General features: G+C 39.6%; 1 protein-coding gene across 2 annotated transcripts in view; it reads right to left on the bottom strand.

The window, feature by feature from the left end:
* LOC142580357 (uncharacterized) overlaps positions 1-23,562 on the bottom strand; it is a 205,679-nt gene that overhangs the window by 45,002 nt on the left and 137,115 nt on the right. For both annotated transcript variants that reach the window (XM_075691144.1, XM_075691145.1), the window contains exons 17-28: positions 17,903-18,043; positions 17,725-17,806; positions 17,073-17,611; positions 15,174-15,318; positions 14,608-14,736; positions 14,378-14,498; positions 13,971-14,125; positions 7,137-7,250; positions 5,032-5,166; positions 4,715-4,780; positions 4,527-4,604; positions 4,139-4,305 (exon numbers count right to left, since the gene is read on the bottom strand). In XM_075691144.1, the coding sequence (XP_075547259.1) occupies positions 4,139-4,305; positions 4,527-4,604; positions 4,715-4,780; positions 5,032-5,166; positions 7,137-7,250; positions 13,971-14,125; positions 14,378-14,498; positions 14,608-14,736; positions 15,174-15,318; positions 17,073-17,611; positions 17,725-17,806; positions 17,903-18,043 (1,872 nt within the window). The remainder of the gene's footprint in view (positions 1-4,138; positions 4,306-4,526; positions 4,605-4,714; positions 4,781-5,031; positions 5,167-7,136; positions 7,251-13,970; positions 14,126-14,377; positions 14,499-14,607; positions 14,737-15,173; positions 15,319-17,072; positions 17,612-17,724; positions 17,807-17,902; positions 18,044-23,562) is intronic.

Raw genomic sequence — 23,562 nt, 5'->3', positions numbered from 1 at the left:
TGAAATGTCTAATCGAGTAAGCAACAGAAATCACTAATTAACTGTTTCACTAATTACTTTATGGCACATATTGCAATTTACAAATTCTAGTGGGTGAGACTGCAAGGCATATCCACTTGAAAAGAATTGTGTGGATGACACCATTTACGATATATGCGCCGTCAAATGTGAGGTAAAAATCCATTCTCATTCCATTTACTTTCTTAACACAGCGTCGTTTTATGCATTGAAGCACAACAGTAACTGGAATGCCAATGCATTTCTCCGCAAAGTTTGGGAATTAATATCTTGAAACAGGTGTCATCCTGAGAATTCCTTTCAAGTGAAGCCTTACCAACTCCCTGGCTAGAACTTATAAATTGCAATATGTATCATAATGTAATTAGTTTCACACAAAATTAATGATTTTTGTTCATTACTCAATTATGAATTCAAATTTTTGTGCAAGTAATGTGTGCCTCTTCGAAGAGACCAGCTCATGGAGTAGAATTGTGCTATCCGCCACAGGCAATTATTTAAAATTTTTGAGTGTTTGCTGAAACACCCGGTATACGCATACAAACTGCAGCAGATATTGCAAGAGCAGAAAATACAAATGATATAAAAACAAAACAAGAAACCACCGGTAAGCAACTAGCAAAGATAAAAAAAATCAAGAGTTCTCAATATACCAGAACTCACCAAATGTAAGTGAATTTAGTTCATAAATTACTGCATGACTGTCATATCACTTTTTTCTCAGCTGCATATGATTTTTAAGCTGCACCATGCAGTTTCATGTGACAAGTACAGTGCTCATCAAATGAAACAAGATGCTCAAAGTGCGTGGCTGCCGGAACTTCTTGTGCCACCAGTGGGGGCTCGGGACACGGATAGGATGCATTTTCGTATCAAATGAAAAGTGCTTTTGTGATGCATTGTGCCTTTGTGATTCAGTCCGACTGCATTTGGTTCGCTCAGTGATAACCCAGCACTTATAAGTGGTGCAAGAAGGACAGACCCCCTTGCGGTCCGAGTATCGCATTTCAATTGCTAGGGCCCTGTACATGAAATAATTAAAGTAAGGAAATCATATTTACATCAATCTATTTATAATATTTTTGTTCGTGTTTAATTAAGTAGCTTCAGAAAGCACTTCATGCTGTACACAGAGCCATAATGAGCCTGTGCGAGGGCACTGATCAGGAGGTATAAACCTCTGTGATTTGCTTCCATAGTACGAGGTGTGTTAAAGAAATATCAAAGCTTTGGTCAGCAGAAATGCATTTAATGACTAGGAGGTTCAAAACCACAATCCTGTTCAAGGTGTTCTACTTGGTAATGCGCGCACTTCTCCCAGCACTCCCGCCATTGTTTGAAACCCTTCTGGAACGCATCTTTTGGAATTGTAATCAGCGGGGCCGTCGTATTCCGCATGATGTCTTCTCTTGACTTAAATTGGGTTTCTTTCAGCGACATTTTCAGCCCGGGACACAAACAAAAGTCACATGAAGCCCTGCCAGGGGAGTACGGGGCCGGATGAACCACAGGAATGTTGAGTTTGGCGAAGAAAGTCTGAATCAGATGCACAGAATGGGCGGGTGCGTTATCATGATGGAGCTGCCAAGATTTTGCTGCCCACACATCTAGTCGCTTGCGCCGCACAGCATCTCGAAGGCGACAAAAGACCTGGTAGTATTCCTTTGAGATGGTTTGGCCTTCTGGTGCATACTCATGATGCACCACCGCATGAGAATTGAAGAAAATGGTCAACATGACCTTGACATTGCTGCAGACCTGCCGTGCTTTTTTGGCCTTGGGGATGTTGGATGTTTCCACTTTGAGGACTGCATCTTGGTTTCTGAATCGTACCCGTAAACCCATGTCTCATCGCCTGTGACCATGGTGTTTAGAAAGTTGGGATTACTGTTTGCATTGTCCAGCAGGTTCCGTGTGATTTCCAGACGGAATTGCTTCTGCTACATTGTTAGTAGCTTTGGTACAAATTTCGTGGACAATCTCCCCATGCCCAAACCGTCGGTTAAAATTTAATGTACTCATACAATGGTTACTCCTAGCTCGTTTGCAAGTTCTCGGACTGTCATGCGACGGTCCTTCATGACCAAAGTATGCACTTGAGTGAGTGAGTGAGTGAATAAACTTTTATTTGGTCCAGCAAAGCGCGATAAAACGTGCACCCGGCTAATCCCACGACGGGACTGACAGATCTAGTCTGCCGGCCCGATCGCGGGCGCGCTGGACGGCCAGGATTTGATCCTCAAAGACAGGACTTCGCAGGAGCGCGTCTCACTCTTCCTTGGTGAACTTCGGGCCCAGCGACCCGCACTCCCAGAGCATATGAGGCAACGTAGCTACCGCACCACAGGCCACGCAAGAACAATTTGGATAAATCTCTGGATATATGCTATTAAGGGACGCCGGATTTGGGTACGAGTTCGTTTGCAGAAGTCTTAGTGTGACCGCCTGCGGCCTGCTTAGCTTGGAGTGAGGCGGGGGGAAAACCCTTCTCTCTAAGTAAAAGAATTTCGTGATTTCGTTGTGTGTGAGAGGAGCGTCTCTGTGTCCGGGGAGAGAGTCGCCCGATCCGAGGGCAGCGCGGTCGGTAAAGCCACGCGCAGCCTCGTGGGCAGACTCGTTGAGGTTCAGAGGAACCCCCTCAATCGCCCCGACGTGTGCAGGGAACCAAACGATCGAGTGCATGGAGGTGTTGCCCTGTTTGGCGCCTTTCAGAATTTGAACTACCTGCCGGGCTACCCGGCCTTTCTGGAATGCCCTGATGGCGGCTTTCGAATCGCTATACACCCTGTCTCTCCGACCGTCTTGCATGGCGAGTGCAATGGTGGCCAGGTTGGCTCCTGGCGGGGGATTCACGCGTTTCTCACGTCAAGGACTTGGTCTGCCGCCGGGTGGTACTGCTGGTATCTGTCCGGCCCTCCTCAACAGGGGGAGATATGGGCAGGTCGCGGGGCCCTACTGAAGCGCAGAAGCACGGTATCGGAAGTATGCACTTGTTCAATGACATTCTTATTTCAGCTTGTTTAGGGTCTGTCTGAACGCAGTTCGCTGTCCACCGATGTCCAGGCATCTGTGAAGTGGTCACTCCTTTATTTGTGAGGTGCTCATGGCATTGTCCCCGAAAGCCCATTGAATTTTGTGAATAGTTTACACTTGACTATCACCAAGCTTTTGGCAATATTTAATGGAATATTGCTGCTCATGTTGTTCTGTCATCTTATAACTTAGAGGAATCTGACAAGCATTCACTGCATGTCCTCACTCATAGGCTGACTTCCAGCAACTCACGCTTTCTGCAGGCAGAAAAAAATCACACATGCGCACTAATGTCCCTACCATATCTCCACTGAAGGAAGCCTCCTGCACTTCATTGGTTTACGTGGGAAAGAAGAAGGTTCGATGCTTTTTGAACACACCTTGTATGTGCCCACCTGGGATCATCTGTGCAAGGAATGCTGCCACAAAAGAACTTAGCATCTGGCCCCAAGGGCCAGCAGGAATGTTCCAGCATAGCACAGTGTGCAATTCAACACCAAGATGCATGCCAGAGCAGGCTCTGGTGCATGCACATTTGGCTGCATGAAACTGAACATCACTCCAACAGATGTAACATAATGCTAGACTACAATGTTATAGTATTTTAAGCCTATGGCTGCAGTTGCACTACACATTGTTAGTTCATGTGTATAATCAAATTGAAAGCTTTAGCGTGTTCGGCATTCCGCTAAATGCAGGTGGACTGGGCGTTCTGCCGCATGGGTGGTGGTACAAACATAAGTGGGGTGCACCGTACAGTCAACTCGCGTTTGTGCCCCCACCTCATCCGGTACAAGGCCCGATTTGCCTGCGCTTAACGTAATAGCGGACATGCTAAAGGTCTCTAATACTGCTTCTAAAAGATATTTTTCCAATCAAGAAAGGTTTTCATGGCATTGTATTTTTGCAAATACAGTACTATTTAATGTTCATATAATGTAAAAAGAGATTCACTGCACATAATTTATGTTTAGCCCAGAAGAGACAAACACTCAAACGCTATTTCATTGGTTACATGAGATATTTAACTGATAACTTTACAGATGCCTGTTTGAAGCTATTCAATTGAATTTGTAGACATACAAACCTGAATGGTGAATCATTGGTGAGATTTGCTGCATCATCGGGGTTCAACAGAAACCTCTGCTGGACAACTTCATACTGGCTAAAGTTGCTATGCAGTCGTCTGACTGACACACATGGGTAGCCCATCTGTCTTGTCCAAGTGTTCATGATGGTAGTTATGTGTTGATGCTGAAAAGATAACAATTCTTCCTATATTGAATGTAACTCATACAATTTAACATAATAAAAATGTACCTGTAGAAAAAAGCAATTTTGCCATGTTGTACAAGACACATAAATGGCATTAATCAAAACGAACGAACATCAGTTAAGTTTCTGTACAATGCAAACGCTTTTTTTAAAGTAGGTTGTTGGTTTACGGGTGGTAACGATAAGTCACTGGTACTCACTTTTGATGAAACACTTTCCAATGCTTTCCATAAATCCAGTGTTACAGCACTGCTGCGCTTTCGACCTTTTAGGTAATTCTACATATTTGAAACAAAATGAAAGATATGCATCATTACATGTACATATATTTGTGATGTCATAAACAGTAAACAATGTATTCATTAGCATGAAGATACAATGTTGATACCTGAAGTCCTCGTATGAAGTCTCCTGTCCCCATAAAGGATTCCAGCATTCTGATAACAGCTGACCCCTGAAAAAAATTACAGTGCTCCCAAATTCGTATATAACTGAGTAATGACTTATATAATGATTTCACAAGTCAGTTCTGCAAAAGTCCGCAAGGTGGAGGAAAGTTCGTGAAAAGGAAAAATTGTCATCCACCCGACTGTAGCACGAAGCTACAAAGCAAACCTACCGTGTATGGGCTTCCTTTGTATCTTCATGCTACGGTCGGGTGGGTGAAAAATTTTCCCCTTTCACCTATAGAATGGTAGAACATACCTTGCTGTAGGATATAACATCAAATATCTCCGTGATGTCGCTTGGCTGGGTGACTGGCATAACAATCGGATGGGAACTTAAGACTGCATCTTTTTCAAGGACCCCTGATATTAGCTTCAACAGAAACTGTGTCTCCTGCATGAACGTACAAATTGTTATATGACTGTTTACTAATTAAAATCTTGCTCTTCCTTATCAAAAAGATAGAAGTATGAAATTAAGTTTTTAATCAATACTTCTCAGAGTTTGCATACAACACAGTGACCTTCAACTTAGCCAAATAATGAATTTGCTTAAATGACAGCAGAACAGGGATTATTTACATAATGTTTTTAGTACATCATTATCATGATCAATTTTTGTGTTAATTGGCTTTGATATAAAGTAGAACCTCATCAAAGTGAAGTTGTTTGTATTGTTTCACTATATATCAGTGTCTTCACCATAAGAATAGTTGACCCTTTCATCCATTTAAACTTTGAGAAGCTTGCAATAAACAATTTTATTCTTTGTTTTGTAGTGTAGATGGGCCCATTATTGCAGTTATAATTAAACTACTGATTCTGAAATTCAGTACTCTTTAAGTACCTAACTATTGATGTCTGTACATTGTTTTTAGCCTTGACACTGCTTTCTGTCTTAGCAGATATGTCTCAAGCTGTGCAAGAGATTTACTCATCTTCCCCAATCTTATGTGATCAGGTGGTTTATCTGTGCTCAGTCAGACCATCTTCATCTCTCAACCGATATTGGGTGACAGTATATGTAGTAAAGATTTCATTGCATATGTCATCCGACAACATGGTGGTTGTAGGCCTTTGCTGTCACCACTACGGTATATAAAGTTTCAAGAACATTCTATATCATTTGAGTCATTGAGTATTCGTGCTGTTCCCTGCAATCCCTACTGTATGTATATCTATAGCTGCTAGTATGCAGTAAGCTTTTGCTCAGTACTAACTTATATTTCCTTGTTATATTAGTGAGCTTATATTGTGCATTTATTGCTGTATACATTTTTACAAAAGCACTAGAGCATGTTCATCTGTCATGATTGATTGTGAAGATGTTGCTTGCCACTATATATATATATATATATATATATATATATACACAACCTTCTTTTGCTGCTTGTGCTTGCTACCACCCTGCCCTGGGCCTGTATGCATTATAACTTTTCTCTTTCTCTCTCTCTCTCTGTATGTATGTATGTATGTATGTATGTATGTATGTATGTATGTATGTATGTATGTATGTATGTATGTATGTATGTATGTATGTATGTATGTATGTATGTATGTATGTATGTATGTATGTATGACGTAAATAAATGAAATAAATAAGAGCTACATCAAACCTTAGTACACATGACATCGGAACGTAGCTCAAAATCTTGCATGTCTATCACACCTTCCCATACAGTCACATGCAGCAACATCAGGGATGAAGTCTCCCAACTTTTTGGTGCCGTGTGAACATGGTCTGCTGCAAAGCATTATTCCAGGAAACTGAACTTTAGCGGATGGCTCTCAGCAGGTCAACACTTGTGAGCTTAGTAAGGTCTATGTGCTCCTGGTTGAGTTGAATAGAGTGGAGTAAGTACTGCACTATCTTTGAATGGATGATTCCTTCATCAAGTGGATACAGCTTTCATATCATAGGTGCAAGCAAAAAAAAAACAAATTTAATGCTCACGAATGATCTTACCAGCTAGGACAAAAATTTATGTTGCAGTTATAATTAACAATCCATTGTTTTGTTATTTTTGCTTAACTCTATCTGTTTCTTCGCCATAGTCATTTCTTTAGAAATTCAAGAGAAAAGTATGCTGACATCTATGGGGAATAAGTTGGGACCAGTGTTTTTGTTAATTACAGCGGCATATTCAGTATATGTGGTTTCACCATAAAGAGGTTCCAAATAATTTTCTGAAAAAAAAACAACATATTCTGGGCAGCCCAGTTACAGTGCACATAAGTTTGTTGAAAGTTCTCTCTGTGTGTGTTTGACGCACCTTTTTAGTTTCTACAACAACTGGCATATTGAATTAAGAACACTTCATTTGTTTTTGTGAATTATAAAAAATGCTTATTTATTTGACTTACTGCATCCCATGTAGGCTCAACGAGTTCGATTCCTTTGTGTGAGCTATAAGTCGCAAATCCTTCATTCAACCATAAATCATCCCACCATTTCATTGTGACAAGGTTGCCAAACCACTGAAAGAAACAAAAACACACTGCGCTGAGATCAATAGAACGCCCTGTGAGCTAGCCGCTGCTGTCAAGACTGAAACAAAGTATACAAAAGCTTTCCTAACAATGCACACAGAAATAGTAACCATTAAGAACATTATAGCACAGCATTTATCACCGTTATCAACACACACTGCTAATACTGTGAAAATGCCTTCTGCCCTACTATCAGTTTGTTATAAGGGATGTGTACTGTCAAGTCCTTTTGTGTAATTTAAAGTCAATGGCAAATAAACATTTTTGTTATTAAACTTCTAGAGCTGTTTACTGAAAAGAGCAAAAAGGCGACTATGCATTCGCAGCAAATTAGTGCACTTTGTTTCCAGTTCATGCGTGGTTTTTCATATGAAGGTTTTCCACTACATACGACGACATAGGGTGACCAGACGTCCCGCTTTAGGCGATACCCATCCTGCTCTTAACACCGTTGTCTCGCTGCCCCGTAGCTTACATGTGAGACAGTGTTTTGTCCCACTTTGGTCTCTCGGAACCCTGAAGTGTTCCAAAATGCTTGCCTTAGTGAAGCTGAATCGGCTGTCCACTTTCGGGTGTGGTGGTAGCACTTTCAAAATGACTCGAAAGGCAAGTGGCAAAGTGAAACGCTGGCAGAAGTGAGGCAGCAGCACCTAATGTCTTATATCGTTTTGAAATAGAGCATACATTCAAAAATCAAACGGTTCGCTTTCTGAACCGTTATGCAATCTCCATCCTCCTAGAATGCCCCACCACTAATGACTCGTACGCAGTCTTGATCCAGTTACAATGGACTTCTCAGTGCATTGTCTGATAACGTGCAGCAAAGCATACTGACCATGCCGTCCTCATGTTGTTTTGCTCTTCATGCATGCTGTATCGGAAGCACGTGGCATAATGCCAAAATGCCAGTGCAAATTTACTGAAGAGCTTCGAAAAGGGTTTCCTTTCATATGTACAAAATGAAATAAACGTTCAATCTTGACCCCAGCCCCCTCCCTGTTTCACTTTGGTGTCAAAGAAATCTCGTCACATTAGGCATAGTAGCTAACATATTTACTGCAGTGTGCATCACTAGTGGGCAATGGAGGCTATCCATCCTGTGCAGTAGCAAAAATGCATGTTTCCTGTTGTGTGGAAGCAGTGACTTTGTGAAAAAATCAACATGGCTGAAAAATTATTGTTTTACCTGATTGCAAACTGCATGAAGGATTTCTGGCAGAGACGAAATGCAGTATCCAATTTTTAACTCAATACACTGAGAAAATGCATGCTGTATGCAGGGTTGATCACAGCTAGGTGACCTACATGCCAAAAGTGACTGATTCAAAATAGTGCTGCCCCCATATTCCAGATGACATAAACATCAAAACTTGTGCTTTCTTTAAATAACATAATAATAATAATAATAATAATAATAATAATAATAATAATAATAATAATAATAATAATAATAATAATAATAATAATAATAATAATAATAATAATAATAATAATAATAATAATAAAGTCTTTTATTGACAGAAAGAGGACCAGAGGTTGTTGATTGGGGAGATGAATGCTGGATGTGGTAAAAAGGCATCCATTAGATTGTGCATGCCAGGCCACTGACTACACCAAAGTAGGCTAGTGTGACAAGGGCTAGTGTGACAGGACATTTCTTGAATAGAACATGGTTAAGACATACAGATTGCACTGATTAAATGTAGAGGTGTGCAAATATGTAATAATTTTTGCAACCAAATTGAATACAAATGGAAAAGCACCGCAAGTGAACCGGATTGAATACCACATAAATTTCAAAGAGTTTTTGAATATTATTCAGCTTTTTTGCCATTGATATAAAATAATGTTCACATCCCAGCTAGCAAGCTTCTGTCATCATGCAACACGCTATGAAGCATGCTTTATTCGAAGTGCAAACCGAGTGTCTTGAACAAATATACAGCACACTCGCATATTGAGGACTCTTTAAAGAATACATGGTCATGAATTATCATAACGATCCTTAAAAAGGCAGTATTGTCGGTCAGTTAGCATCTGTGCATACTACCAGGACTAAATCGGAAATTCACCTTGCTGTGTTGAGCTTACAATTCTCTTCTACCTATCGCCGTAGACATGAATGATACATGCCGATATGTATGAGTGCCGCGAACAATTAACTATTTTTCCTTGGTTAGCGCTCGCCTGGTTCACTTCCTCCGCTGTCGTCCGGCTCAATGGCCTTGGCCACATGTGGTGACCAACACCACACACCTCACCTGTAGTGACAACAGTATTTTATTTCTAGTTAGAATGGTTACGGCAGATGGTGTCACTATTATATTAAATGACATTATATAATTAATTGCATTGAGAGTTCATCGAAAGAGAATGCACAGATTTAGGCAAATAAATTTTACCATACAGTGCCGGCCACTGAATCCTGTTTGAGTGAAACTTAAGTGAATCATTGCGGTTTAGGCAAAAAAAATCGAACTCCCTAAATGATGCAGGGTGCTCTACTGCATTTGTTTTATTTCAGCTATGTCCATAATGAGCATGGCTAAATTTTGACTTACATATTATATTTGATCATGGTTAGCTGACATGCGAAAAATTCAAAAACTATTAGAAAAATATTTGAATTTGCAATAACAACTCTTTGATTTGATAACTGAATAAAATAGGACAATTTTGGATTTGTTATTCAACAGCTTCACGTACATACTTGCACAGCCCGAACTATAAGCATCTTACTAATTCCACCTGCTTATGAAAAAGAATCACACCATACAAGCAAGTACCAAAGCAGTTGACTGTTAAGCATGCTTGCACGAACAAATAAATCATCAATTGCATGGTCAAATGAGGGACGTTAGTGAGCAACCAGTTTTGAAATAAATTATTATGCTCCCTTTTCTTGGCCCTTCATACACTATTCAAGAAACCTATGGAAGGAGCATGCATTTGCACAGAGGGAATTGACAGATCGGCATGCAATATTCAAACGAGGTACGCTGGTTTACCAGTACTAGCAGCTTCTAAGAGGCTTCCAAGCTGAATTTGACAATGGCTTATAGAATGGAAAAGCAACTCCTAGACATAGGCATTAGGCTTAAGTCACTGACCTCAGCGTCATTTATATATTTCACTCAAAAGATTATTAGAAAGCTCCATGAAAGCATCATCTGCATCATGGACGCTCGAGTACACTGTGTGCAGTCTGCTTCATAATACTCAACTTGAAGAATGAATCTTCGATAGTTAAAGAATTAGTGTGCAGAATGTTTGTCGTACTGAAACTACAGTACACATGTTCCATTTGGCACCTGGCTCAAGCTTATCTCACATCTGACCTTGCAGTTTGTTTTATCGCATTGAAATATCTTAGAGAAATCACTGTTACGTTCCTAAAACAATAACTTAACCTTCCATCCCTCGCTTCATGCTGTTATGCTTCACGACTGTGGCTTTTACATGCCTTCTATTATAATCAATAGTCATGACACCTGCTGTTAAAACAACCATTAAGAACATTACCCCATATCAACACCAGTTATCCCATAACACCTTTCAACGGCAGCTCATCAGCAATGCTCAATTAATTCTTTCCTGATACAGTCACCCTTTGGAAACACCTCCCTGACAATATTGTGACAATATTGTAAAAAAAGCTTCCTAACCCCATTAAAATTCAGGTTTCATGCTTTACTAACTTTGATGGCTGCATTTTTATAAAAGATAGTGAGAGATTACAAGTGGACGGCAGTGCAACAAAGGCTATTTCACAAAAGGTGATCAGTACGATTTTCTGGGAAAAAATTTCGTAGGTTAAGGTTCTTTCAAGAGATCGCACCTGAACCTTTAATGGCCACCATCGACATCCCCTAAACACGATTTCAATCTAATCGTTGAGATGGAGATTGTACCCTCAGTGTCATTTTGAGAGTTGCAGGCCGGATTGTGAACCTCAAATACAATTAACTATTTGCATTTCCCGCATGGTGTGACGCCTCTGATACGATTGCCTTAAAGCCATGACAATAACAAATTAAATACAGTATGCTTCAAAAGGCAAAAACCATAACTTTAGAGTGTGTATGGAGATAACACCTGTTTTTTTGGCACTACATTACTAATGGCAGCGAATGTCAGTGAGTGTGCAAGAATAACTAATTAATTCAAGTGATTTGCTAATTAGTTTCAATTAACTAGTTTAGGGGGCATGTATTGGAACTGCAGAATTGAGGTAGGCCAGTGGCCAAGGGGTGCCCACTTAGTAAGTGTCTGCACACCGGTTCTGAAATATACCTGTCTACTTGTGGGAAATGTATTGGCATTCCAGTTAACATTTTCCCAAAAAACCTCCTTCATGTAATGTTGGATGAAGCTAAGTGGAACACCAATGTATTTTGTGACATAGAGTTTGAGGACAAACATCTTGAAACTGGTGCTAGTCTCACGATTTCTACTAAGTGAACATGCCTTGAGCACTGACCTGCCTACATTGTGAAGTAGCAAAACTTGCGGTAAGGTAATTCAAAATGATTTAGTCTATTAGTAATATTCACATATTTACTTCCATCTGCCAATGCAGTGCTGAAGAATAGGTCTAATCTGAACTGCACTGCCTGTATTTTTTTAGTCAGCATATATATACTCTACCACTGTCGTGAAGCACAAAAAAGCAACAGAAATGCGATGTACACACCAAATTTCTGTTGTTTTTTTGTGCTTCGTGATAGTGGTAGGGTACATATATGCTGACTGATAGAGTAAATACACATGGTTGTTAGTCAGCACTGTGGTCTGTGTCCCTCTTTTCGTCCTGTCATTTAGTGCTGTTTTCTGCTCATAATCATGAACCAACCAGCCCAAATGCGTACTCTTCTGCAAGGCAAATACACACAAGGGCAGGGTGAGAGGGTATGGGCTAACATGAAGACAGCGCAGAAGCTGCAGTGATGCTGCAGGATGGGTTTCATGAGTAGGTTGCTTTATGTACTCTGCTCAAAAATTGAAATGCGAACAGTTTTCAAACTACCCCAGTGCATTATTTCATTTTGAGGTTCACTTGCAATTGTAACAGCAGCTTAATTCAAACTCCATATGTAAATATTGGACTACTACATGCTTAGAAACTGGCTACAGAGCAATTACATGTCACCCCACTTCCATGTAGTTACACATAAAGACATTTGCTGCTCCTTGCATTTGATTTTTTGAGCACTGTACATCCCATGCTTCCTACACCTTTTGATGCAGTTTGTCAAAAGAAACAATGCTCATTTCCCATAATATGTGTTATAGCTGTTTTATTCTGAAATCTCTCTGAAGTGATGATGTGCCGAATTCCACTACTGCTTTACTACTTTTGACCTACGATATCACAATTCGACCTGTATTCAACTGCACTCAATGTCAGGATGAGTAAAAAATTGCCTATCCTGGTCACAAAATTTCTAGCAGCCACCAATCTAATTGCACTGTGCAATGTAGGGGTCAATCGTGTGAGATTAGGTCCTCATAAATTTGCCCACTTTCGTATGTCACATGCTAGGCTAAGGAGCTGCAGGGGTAAGCAATCACAACGCTGTAGAGTACAAGATGCTTGCATGATTGATGGACGATGCTCAGAAGGTGACCACCAGATAAATAAATGCGAACATCATCTCTGGCAGCTGTAATCACTCAAACATGACTGAAGCTTTCTTAGTTCTTATTTTTTCAGCTTTTTAACCTGCACTGTAGCATTAATTTCTTAATATTTCATGGTTTAGAACCCATAAGCCCAAAAATATGAGCACATGTTGCACACACATCTTAGCACATAGGTTATACTAGAATGAGGGAGTTTAAGGATTCTCAAAGATGGCGTTTAAAACATTCACTTCTAAGTCCGCCTTCAGTAACCTGCAGTTCACTGTTTCCTGCTTGATTATGCTGTCAAATGCAGCAAGCATATTAAGCATACATTTCGACCAGTCATATGGCCAATGTGCTGGCAAATTTTTGAACCATAATTTGCATAAATGCACACATGCACATGCACGCAGACAGATATTTATTGATATTGCACAGTGTTCTGCAGTTGCATTTTTTCTTCATTTTTTGCTTAAATTTAATTGCTGATTCATTGTGAAATTTCCTCTATTGATGCCATTAACTTATCTCTTTCTCACTGTTTTTAGAAACGTAGATATGTAACTTTTTGTGGGGGAGTTCACTAAAATATATTTTTCGCATACTCTGCAGAATGCATTCCTGATAAAGGGGACACGTGTAAGTGTTTTGAAATTTATATCTCTCCATTAGCTTTTCCAAAAACTAACAGAGATTTCTTTGCCCTGGGCAGACACTGTGGAACCAGATATGCCCAGCATAACTTTTGCAAATGCACTCAAACAAAAATGTCTACAATAAAGTGTTTGGATTGTTTAGGCTATCAAGAGTTTAGAGGGCTTGGTTCTTTGGCAGGCATTAGAAGTTCTCTAGTAGAAAGGTATGTTTTACACTTTGCCCTTGTGTAGAGACAGCTGCCACATTTTAAGGTTCAACTCACATGCTGTATCTTGTCATCGGCATGCCTTTACTCCTATGCCACTGACACAAGCACACAGATGTTAAGTTGTATACATAGTTACAATTGCTAAATGCAAAAGCACTAGCACATTATGAAATGCCGTACTAATCTTTTAGTGAAAATATGCAAATAAATCTACAAACCATATGTGCCAGTTCATGAGATATAACTTCTACTGTGCCGTAGTGATCAGAGACAGATGTCGTATTTTGGTTGTAGAGCATCATGCATTCGCTGTACATGACCAGGCCCCAGTTTTCCATAGCAGCTGCTTGGGGGTCCGGAATGGCAATGCTGTCTAAAACAGAAAGCTAATCAGTTCCACTGCACACTCAATATATTGGTAAAAAGCAAATAGTGAACATGAGTTGTGTTGAACATAGCAGTATCAAGTGAATGTGGATTCCACTACCTCTAAACTGTTTTGAAGCAAGGTAACTGGTCTGTTATGCCATGAGTTGGGAGCAACATTGATGTCAAGCAGTGTGCTGCAATGCTTATGTGCTAGAGAAACGCAGTGCATCAAAAACAAAAATTTTGATTTATTTACCTAGCTTTGGAAGGGGAAATCTTATAGCAAACTGATTTTCAAAGAGTTCCAAAACTTGAATAGTGGCTGCAAGTGCATAATTTGCATGAGGAAGCATCTCCTGGCGGGCAAAAACTCGCACCTGAAAAGATCAAAGCAAAAGTGTGTATGGCACTATATGAAAGGAAAAGTTACAAGTAAGTAGTATAAAAAGAGTGTGTGGTACGATATGCTATGCAGCACAGCTTTACCGGTGTGCCGCTTGATGTGTTTCCTGATATGTAGCCAAAGTCACAGACAGCAATAGCCACAAGATAAGTTGTCATCTTGTGGGATTCTTGGAATCGTGTTGCGACTCTGGTGTCATCCAGGATGCGAATCTGTGAAGAAAATAACTGAAATTGTTTTTAACTGCCATATAAACAAAAGAGGTTGAAAAACAGGAGTGCTAGCATAGTTGGTGCAGCGTTGTTTGCACACAAAGGTTTTGGTGATCAAGATTTATGGAAAAAGTTAACGCTCCTCGTGGCTTCAATTTGAAAACCTAAATATAGAAAGGTGCAGTGCAGTAGTTACAAATATAGTTACAAATATACAAATATAGAGTGTAGCCCTCAGTTCCAGGATGCAGTCCTAATCTGTGGTAACATTTCCTTTCCTCGTAGACTTTGTGCTTCATAAACTTTCATTGTGTATCGTACCATCGAACAGCTTGTTAGCGAGCAATAGATTTATCTTCCAAAGCAAGGCAACCTTATAAAGATATAATCTGTGCCACAGTTTACAACAACAACAAAGATAATAATAATAAACTTGCCTTGTCAACAGGCATATTAGATATAGCCTTCATTGTAGCATCGTGGATGACAGTTATAGTAAAATTTGCTTTGAATCCCGGTTCATCAAAGCAAGGAAATGCCATGCGAGCAAATGTGGGCTGAAATTGTGAAGTGATCATAAACCTGCAAGAGAAGAAAGCTCACACTTGAAGCGAAAAAATACAAATATTTTAATGATACTGAACAAACATAATGTTAAAAATGTAGGTAAAAATCGTTCAAGTATGAAATGAAAAGCTTGAACACTTAGCCTATGATTCAATCATTAATTGTTGTAATAAATGAAGCAAGTTAACCAAAATTTAAGAAATCTCTGACGATATATGATCCTTTACTAATATAAAGGGATATAATTTTCACAACTTTGAAATTGCTGAAAACACAAATACCCAATACAGTGGATAGGATGATGGCTGCTGTGGCAAATTAACTGGTAAAGCAATGCACCCATAATCGGAAGATGTAGGTTCGGCACCCAAATGCGGCAAGTTATTTCTTCGTCCACTTTCATTTCTCTTTACCTTATTATTTCAATATCTGAATCAAGCATAACAATTAATTTCCCCTATGTGTTCTTGGCATCAATGTCTGTTTCTTCACATGGTTGTTTCCAGCATGGGACTACATGAAGATGATCGTGACAGCAGTTGAAGCAGTTAAAGAAGTGTTCTACAGTATTTTCCACATAACTGTGCAAGACTGGGCCCCCACTCTGGGCAATAAGCTTTCCAAATGCACTGTAGCTAAATAGGTACTCCATTACAATCATTTGTTGCTCCTTTTAAATAGTTAATGCAGTTAAACCTCAATATAACAAAGTAGGTAAAATCAAAAGCGTGGCAGTTTGGGCGAGTTGGTATGTCATGACCTTTTTAGGCTTGTAGCGCAGCTCAGAAAGAGCAAAAAAGGAAGGAGGTAAGGGTAATGAAAGGGAACGGAAAGCAGAGTGAGCGCTAACTTCCAACTGATGGAAGTTAGCGCTCACTCTGTTTTCCGTTCCCTTTCATTACCCCTACCTCCTTCCTTTCTTGCTCTTTCTGAGCTGGTAAAATTAGCACTTTACTTTGTTATATTGAAATTCATCCTTTTATGCAAACAAATACAGTCATCGACTGATTTTTCTTAGATGGAAAGGGCTGTAAATATTTCGGGATTATCGGGCAATCGAAAAAAAATTTAAATGAAAAAAATCATTTTGCTGAATTTCAGAGTTAGTGACCAAACGTTCGGTTTCATGCCATGCTGACGATATCTTCACATCAGTGGTACAAAGTGAAGCGTGCAAAGCTTTCGTGTCCGCCCTGCTGCCACGGCTGGTAGTATCGCCTACAGGGGGATGACGTTATCAGCGAACCGATCTCCACACTGTCCGACCAATGCAGCATCAAAACCCGTTGGATGCCGCAAATAAAACTTTGCTTTAAAATTTTTTAAGTCAAGGCGAAATGTTCCAACCCATTGTTATATGCCTTCCTGTTTGTTGTAAGTCTGCGCCATTGCATGACAGCCGATTACACCCAAGCCGAGTCGTACAGCGTATGCACGGCCGCGCTAGAGGAGCGAAAATGCATGCCCCCCACACAGCTGCATATAGCTGCATTGTGCAACTGAAGATGCTACAGAACATCATGAAACTGAAGATACTACAGCACTGACAGTTAATGCGTCATAAGCTCTTATGCCGGGACTGAACTTGGAATATAACAAATCATCCAAATAGCTCATATACAAGGACTATGCCACAACAAAAAGTTGTTATCTGTGCTTCTTTAACTGCGTAACAAAAATATAAAAACACCTGAATAATATGACTTATTTGATGTAATGCTCAGGAAGGCAGCCAGATGGCAGTTCTTTCCTAGCCTGTATTAACTCACTTGTTGCTTTTGGATGCTTGATCCCAGTAGCTTGTCTTGTAGATGCCACTTAGGTAGTTGAGCATGGAAGCACTGAACTCAAATTTGAGCACATAACCTCCTGGAGGGAGAATGTTCCTGGTCTGTATGACCCAGTAGTCATTCTCTATGTACAAAAAAGGCTCATTACGCAGGGGGACTTCTTCAAAAGTTTCACGCTTGTGGCGCATAACAATTGTTCTGGTAATGTTGACATTTTTTGCATGCACCAGAAGAACACTGGTAGCCTTCACCACTGTGATCCTAGTTGTGCTGGAGCCCACTGTTACATTTTCTGTAGGAATGGGTTCGAGTGTGATGTCATAACTTGCAGGGATCACATGGCGAGGCAAACGCATGTTTTCCCAGGGTTCTGGAATGACGTTGGTGGTGAGCCATCGTGCCACACTTGGCTCGTGATGTTTGATCCATGCTATGTTGTTGCGGACATTCTCCAGGGCTTGCTCTCGGGCTCTCTTGCCTGCACCAGCATTTGGGTTCTTGTGGAAAAAAGCCTGCATCTGTAAACAATTTTTAGCTGTCAGGTTTAATGGACATGTACGGCTGTATACATTGAATGATCTACTGACCATTTCTCTTTCGTGGCTGTTGAAACCATAAAGCACTGACTTACCTCATTGTAATCAAACTGCTTTGTGAAATAATCACATATAGTCTTCACAACGTTTCCAAAGTTGCGGTCATTCAGTGAGAACCTAAACAATAATTTGAGAATTTAGGACAGAATTCAATATTATCCAACACATTAATTACAAATAAAATATCCGGCTTCTTTGCACCACTTCTCTTACCTGTGAACAAGCCTGTCCCACTTGTATCGCACAAATTTCCAAACAATATCACGGCCAACTGGGTTTCCAGCAAGGAAGGAAAGCACACTAAAAAAATCTTGCCTACGCACATAGCTTTCATTCATTGCATAAGCCAGATATCTGTAAAAAACAACAAATTGTCAGTAACTGGAATAAACTGAAGTTACCAAGTGACCAACATGTATGAAGTTACAAGTGACCAAGTTATATGACCAACAACGTCTGTGCATACATAATGATTGACAAGCTGTGCGTATAATACTGGTTAGAAAACATACTTCCTACACATCAAAATATTTGCCAGTGAGTTTTCTTTACAATGTCTTTCACAATATCATGCACACACATACTGCAATTAGTAGGCAACCGGTTTTATGTCTGAATTATTCGAGTTCCACTGCACCAGTTTATGTGACCAAAAATTCAGATGCCACATAATGGTTTGTTCTGTTATTCGGACAAAATTTGTGAATACCGCATCATGAATACTGCTATTATAGACAACAGAACTCACTAAATCTTTTTGTGGTAGGGTCATTTGTTGGCTTTGCTAGTGCTGTTGAGCTGCTAAGCTGAACGATTAAATGGCAAGGTAATTTTATTTGAATCAATACCAGGCACAGAAACTGTCCATCGTCTACATTATTAATTAAGATCTTGAAAGTTTTCTTTGGAGACAGCATGCGAGCTATACTTGCTATGTGTACCAGAATTTTTATGACAGCAAACACTAGCTGTCACCGACAGAATACTGTCAGTTATTACAGCACTGTAATCAAGTCAAATCAAGTCAAAGGTAACGCACACACTCAATTGGCAGCGGCTTAAGAGGAAACTTTAGCTCGGGTGCTCCTATCTAAACCCATGTAAAAGGAGAATTAATTTTCTCGTCAACCACTGCACCAAATTTGACGAGGTTTGTAGCATTTAAAAGAAAAACTTAAAATTTAGAGACCGTTGGTTTCGAATTTTCGATTTAGGTCGTAAATTTTTTACTAAAAATTGGCAAAAATCGAAAATTTTCTGAAAGCGAAACTATCAAATTTACTACTCACTAACTCAGCAAGGAAAAATGATATCACAATTCAGTGAATCGCATCTCATACTACGATAACGCGGACAAAAGTGATATGTTACACATGAATCTAAAGAATTCGATAATATGGATATACAGCTTCTGCCGAACCCTTGTAAACAACGTAACAATGTCACATAATATATAAATTGACAAACTGAATTTGTCCGCTTTGAATGATCTAATGGATGCCTTTTACAGAACCGCGATATCTCTTTTTGATGCAGAGCTATGAATTTGTAAACTTCGTGCTTCTATTTTTTTCAAACTGTCGAATATTTGAAAATCATTTAAACAAAATTCAAACCCTAAATGGAAATTTCACTTCCAACAGTCACTAGAATTTAACTTTCTCTCTCAACTGCAACAAATTTCATTAAAATCTGTCCAGAGGTTATTTCAGAAAAACGTTTTTTCCGTTTTACATGTATTTGAATAGGCCGCATAGGAGTTTATTTATTTATTTATTTATTTCAGATACTGTCAATCCCAGCGGGATTTTTACAGGTTCGGCATATATTATACACTCACAAATAGCAATAAAAACAGGTTTACATGATTTCAACAATGATATTTGCAATCGACACGAAGCAGATATACGCATATGGTAGGAAATAAAACAAGGGTACATTTCACTTGGCAAAAGGGGGTGACATTACATAGGCAAATACAATGCTCATACAGATTTCATTTTATACAATGACATGAGTGGTGTTATTTCCGGCTAACATAATCTAATTATTGCGCAACAGCTCTTCTACAAGGTTTATAAATTTCGGCAACGATGTGTTAGTCGTTATGAGGGGGTCCAGGCTATTCCATTCTCTTATTGCAAGAGGAAAGAACGAATATCTAAAACAGTCAGTGCGAAATGCATATTCTTTAAGTGTTAATGAATGCTTATGGCGGGAAGGTCTGGTGTCAACTAGGGATATATACAACGAAGTATTTATTCATAATGCATTGTGTATTAATTGGAACAATAATTTTAGTCTTGCTAGTTTGGCGCGGTTTCACAGAGTAGGAATACCGGCTTGTTTTAGCAGTTGGGTAAGTGAATCGCTATTCTTGTATTTGTTAAAGATGAATCTAATTGCCTTTCACTGAACTCCTTCTAGTTTGTTAAGAAGCTGTTGTGTATAAGGAAACCAAACTGTGTTACCATATTCGAGAACTGGGCGAATAAATGCGTTGTATGATAGCAGTTTAATTTCCGGTGGCGCACCTCGAAGTCTTCTTCTGAGGAAGAACAGCCGTTTTAAAGCAGATGGTATGATACTGTTAATATGAGATTCCCATCTTAGGTCATGCGAAATGATCAAGCCAAGATATTTAAGCTCATGAACTTGGGTGAGTGGTATGTTATTGATAGTGTATTCGAAGTCCGACCTATGTTTTTTGCGGGTTATAGATAAAAAGGCAGTTTTTTTAATGTTCAGTTCCATCTGCCACTTTCTACACCACTTCACTACATCGTGAAGGGCGCTGTTTAAATCAACGTGGTCATTCATAGAGTTAATTTCATTATAAAGAATGCAGTCGTCGGCAAAAAGCTTCATTTTAACGCGGATGTTAGAGGGCAAATCATTAATAAAAATAAGGAATAAAGTGGGAGCAAGGACGCACCCTTGAGGCACCCCCGATGTAACTGGTACAATGTAAGAAATTTCATTGTTAACAACAACATACTGAAACCGGTTGGTTAAGTAATCTTCAATCCAATTGACAATAGAACCATCGCCTAAAGTTGTTTTCAGTTTGCTGATTAGTTTTTGATGGGTTACTCTATCAAACGCCTTCGAAAAATCTAATGCTATTAAGTCAACTTGTCTTTGATTGTCAATGCTTTGGGATAAGTCATGCGTTAATTCAAGTAATTGGGTTATTGTTGAAAGTCCCTGCCGGAAACCATGCTGGATAGGGGATAATATTTCTGCTTGCTCTAGATAGCTCATGATATGCTTTAATATGATATGCTCTAATAATTTCCCTACTGTGGATGTTAGCGATATTGGTCTGTAATTACCAAAATCACTTTTGCTTCCTGCTTTATGAACGGGGATTACTTTCGCTATTTTCCATTCCTTTGCAAGGCTACATGTTGATAAGGATTTGTTAAATATTAGATGTAGATATTTCGCGTTGACTTTGGCATATCTTTGAAGAAAAGTGTTGGGAATATTGTCCGGGCCGTTTCCTTTTTTTGTGTCTATTGATAGTAATAAGTTGAGGACTCCTGACTCAGTTATCGTTGGCATGCCTAGCGGTCTCTGGTTGTAGTGATTCACCTCCGGAATGCACCCATCTTCAGCAGTGAACACAGACTTGAAGTATGTATTTAATGAATTTAGAAAACTTAAATTTTGTTCCTGAGAATTGAGAGTGTTGCTTTGTTTTTTGGGGCTAAGATACTTCCAAAACTTTCCAGGGGAATGTTTTAAAAAGTTAGGAAGCGTAACTGAAAAGAAATGTGCTTTCGCTGTACTAATCTTTGCTTTCATTTCATTGACAGCACACGTGAGTTTACATTTATGTTCAGGACCTTTTTTTGTTTTGAGCAATTTTCTTAGTCGCTTCACTTTGCGCTTCGCATGAATGACATCACGTGTTATCCATGGGTTATTTCTATTTATTCGTTTGGTTCTTATTGGAATATAGTTATTGATGCAGTGGGATACAATGGCTTTAAATCTTTCCCATATTGCGTCTATATCAGTGTCTGAAGAATTAGCGAGTTCTTCAAATGACTGATACTCCAAAATTAAGTAATTAACTATGCTTGAGTCGTCAGCTTTTGTAAAGTCTGGATAACTAGTTTTGGAAATAGAAAGATTTGTTGCGGCCTGGATGGGAATAGTGCATAATGTTAATTTGTGATCTGATATTCCATCTAGCACTGCTAAGTTAGTTTTATTGATCGAAAAGTGGTTGCTCAGAAAGATGAGGTCAAGAATGTTGGATGCATTGCCTTGAACACATGTGGGCTCGTTGACAACTTTTGACAAGTCAAAACTAAGCATAATATCAAAAACAATTTCTGAACAAGGAGAGCGATAACACATGGTTGGCCAGTCGATATATCAGGAAGGTTGAAATCCCCGAGAAGGATCAGCCGGGATTTTTGTACATGAAGTTCCATATACTGATATAATGATGTCAGTGCGCGTTCATCAGTCGGAGGGCTACGGTATATACAACCGACACTGATAATCGTTGCACCAAAACTAAGTTTGCAAAAAAGTGCTTCGGCATTTTCGACTTCTGGTAAGACAGTGAAAGGAATTTTTTTATTTATTAGTAAAGCCACTCCTCCCCCTCGCGTTAATCTGTCTTTGCGCACAATCACATAGTCGGGTGGGGCTATTTCTTTGTCCTGTATGTCATCTGTAAGCCACGTTTCTGTAATCGCCATAAAGTCGGGCTCTAGGCTGATAAGAAGAGGCTCTAGTGCGTCAAGCTTATTCAGGATACTACGCGCATTTACGTTTGCAAAGGTTATTTGTTTTGTTTTTGGGGCGGTCGGGGGCGTAGGTGTGATCCAATTCCTTCCTGGTTTTTTTTGGCCTTTACTCGCACTTGTCTGTGCCTTTACAGGTACCCGGCAGTTCTTTTCTTCATCCCACTGAAACAATTCTCCGTTGATTCGGACTTTATCGTAAACGAGCGCCACCTTTGCACTGGAATCTTTCATTGATTTTACGTTAACCCACAGTTTTTTCCTTATGTCACGTACTCGGACAGAGAAGTCTTCACTGATCGCGTATTCAGTATTTTTAAGTTTGCGACAGTTTTTTAGCACAAAAGTCTTTTCACGGAAGTCAAGAAGTTTTAGTATTACAGGCCTGGTTTTCTCGCGTGAAGGTTTTCCTAACCTATGAATGCGTTCAATGGCGACAGGTTGAATTTCAAGAATGTTCTTGGCAATGCTTTCATTAAAAGTTTGTTCAAGGGATTCGTTGTCTTCTTCTTCATCTTCTGGGCCCGAGCTAAAGCTTTCTCTGAACAGATATGACATGCCAGTCCGTGGCTTACTACTAGCAGCGAATTTGGGTATGTAAAATCCGCCCTTGCTGCTTTGTGATGGTGCATGTTCGACTATGTGTTGGAGAATGTGAAAAACATAGATGATAAAAAAGTCAAGCAAATATTGTTGCACTTTAGTGCAACACTGAGCAAAAAGTGTGTTATTAGTTTTCCTGCTGCTTTTGGCCTAAACTGAGATACTCGATTTTTTTGTCATTTTTCCAGCCCCCATCTAGTCTAAAAATCAGTTAGCTAATGTGTATTCTAATTGGCCTCATCGAATAATTTACATATCTTTAAATCTGTCAGTTTCCACAGTTATTTAGGGTTATCCACAAATGAAGAAAATTGTTAGCAATAATGCAGTAACAAGCTATTTCTTTCCCTAACGAGTCTCCCAGCAAACTTGCAAATTTTTATTTACATATAAACGCGAGAGCGTTAAGGAGCCTGATCCGGCGTCCTGCGTCGGCGTTGGACGTCACTTCGGCAAAAGGAATTTCGAACCAAATTCTGAACCGCACATACGCAACCACTTCTC

The sequence above is a fragment of the Dermacentor variabilis genome, chromosome 1 (genome assembly GCF_050947875.1).
Source record: "Dermacentor variabilis isolate Ectoservices chromosome 1, ASM5094787v1, whole genome shotgun sequence".
NCBI classification, from domain to species: domain Eukaryota; kingdom Metazoa; phylum Arthropoda; class Arachnida; order Ixodida; family Ixodidae; genus Dermacentor; species Dermacentor variabilis.
Note: the sequence above shows the minus strand (reverse complement) of the source record. Positions and strands in the feature narration are given on the sequence as shown.